The sequence below is a fragment of the Rhodotorula toruloides genome, assembly GCF_000320785.1.
Source record: "Rhodotorula toruloides NP11 unplaced genomic scaffold Scaffold92, whole genome shotgun sequence".
Taxonomy (NCBI): Eukaryota; Fungi; Basidiomycota; class Microbotryomycetes; order Sporidiobolales; family Sporidiobolaceae; genus Rhodotorula; species Rhodotorula toruloides.
This window is the reverse complement of record NW_015623052.1, coordinates 1-1078: the sequence shown is the minus strand read 5'-3', so window position 1 is coordinate 1078 and position 1078 is coordinate 1. Positions and strand designations below refer to the sequence as shown.

General features: G+C 59.9%; 2 protein-coding genes across 2 annotated transcripts; one reads left to right on the top strand and one right to left on the bottom strand.

Annotated features, from left to right (window-relative positions):
* RHTO_08169 (moybdenum cofactor oxidoreductase) lies at window positions 1–660 on the top strand (the record flags this gene model as incomplete). Its single annotated transcript, XM_016421823.1, has 3 exons — window positions 1–7; window positions 41–150; window positions 209–660. Coding segments are annotated over 3 exons (569 nt in total), but the record flags the coding sequence as incomplete, so codon positions are not given.
* A 156-nt stretch (window positions 661–816) lies between these two features.
* Window positions 817–1078, bottom strand: RHTO_08168 (uncharacterized protein; the record flags this gene model as incomplete). Its single annotated transcript, XM_016421822.1, has 2 exons — window positions 817–985; window positions 1044–1078. Coding segments are annotated over 2 exons (204 nt in total), but the record flags the coding sequence as incomplete, so codon positions are not given.

Genomic DNA, 1078 nt, shown 5'->3' with positions numbered 1-1078 from the left:
GAGCGCCGTGACACCAGGATTGACACAGCACGGGCAACAGGGAGTTCCCGCTCAACAGCGAGATCTGCGAGCCGGAAGAACGTGCCGTCGTGGACATCTCGCTACCAAATCCTTCCGTCACGATCAAAGGCTACGCTATCGGTGCACACGGTGCGATACTTGCCCCGATCCCAAGACAACGCGATTCTGACTCTCGTTGCTCTCGCAGGCGTACCGATTGCCTCCGTCCATGTTGCCCTCGTCTCGCTTCCCGTGACCGGCTCACCCGACTCTGCGACGACTCCCTCTGTCTCCGTCTCCGAGGTCGCCTCCTCTGAACTCTGCAAGATCCGCCTCGCTGCTTCAAACGTCCCTTTCTCCGCCTGGACCTCTGCAGGTCTCGACGCCGGTCCCGCCTCTTCCGCCTCCTCCTCCTCCTCAGCAAAACACGCCAAACACTGGGCCTGGACGCTCTTCACTGTCACCCTCCCCATCCCCGACTCCCTCCTCAAAGTCGCCGAATTGGGCGTTGGCGGATCAGGGACTCAAGTCGCGGCCGTTTCGTATGCGGTTGATGTTGAGGGGAAGAAGCAGGAGATGCAGACTGTGTGGAATTTGAGGGGTGTTGCGGAGGCGAGCTGGAGCGTGAGGAGGTTCGGGATTAGGAAGGTGGTGAGCTGAAGGTCTTGGCTAGGGGTGGAATTGTAGCTACCAAGGACTCTGATACCCGCACCACAAGCATGCAGCGGTGAACTGTATACACTGTGATCGTGGGCGGCTGATCTGCCTCAAGAAGCGAGAGACCGGAGGAGCCTGAATTCATTTTTCCAGTTCCAACTACCCCTCCTTCGCCGCCCGGCTCCACCCCTCCATGTACGCCGTCCGCAGCGGATTCAACTGCGCGTCCTCCTCGTCATTCAGCTCGCCGTTCGCCCCTCGCTGCCCTTCGTTCAGCCAGTCGTCTATGTCCTCTTCGTCGAGCGAGTCGTCCGAGTCGGCGTGGAACCTGGCAGCGAAAGCCATTCGTCAGCGCAAGCCGTAGAGAACGACAGAATGGCACGTACATGTAGTTGCTCAAAGCCGAGTCGACGCCCAACGC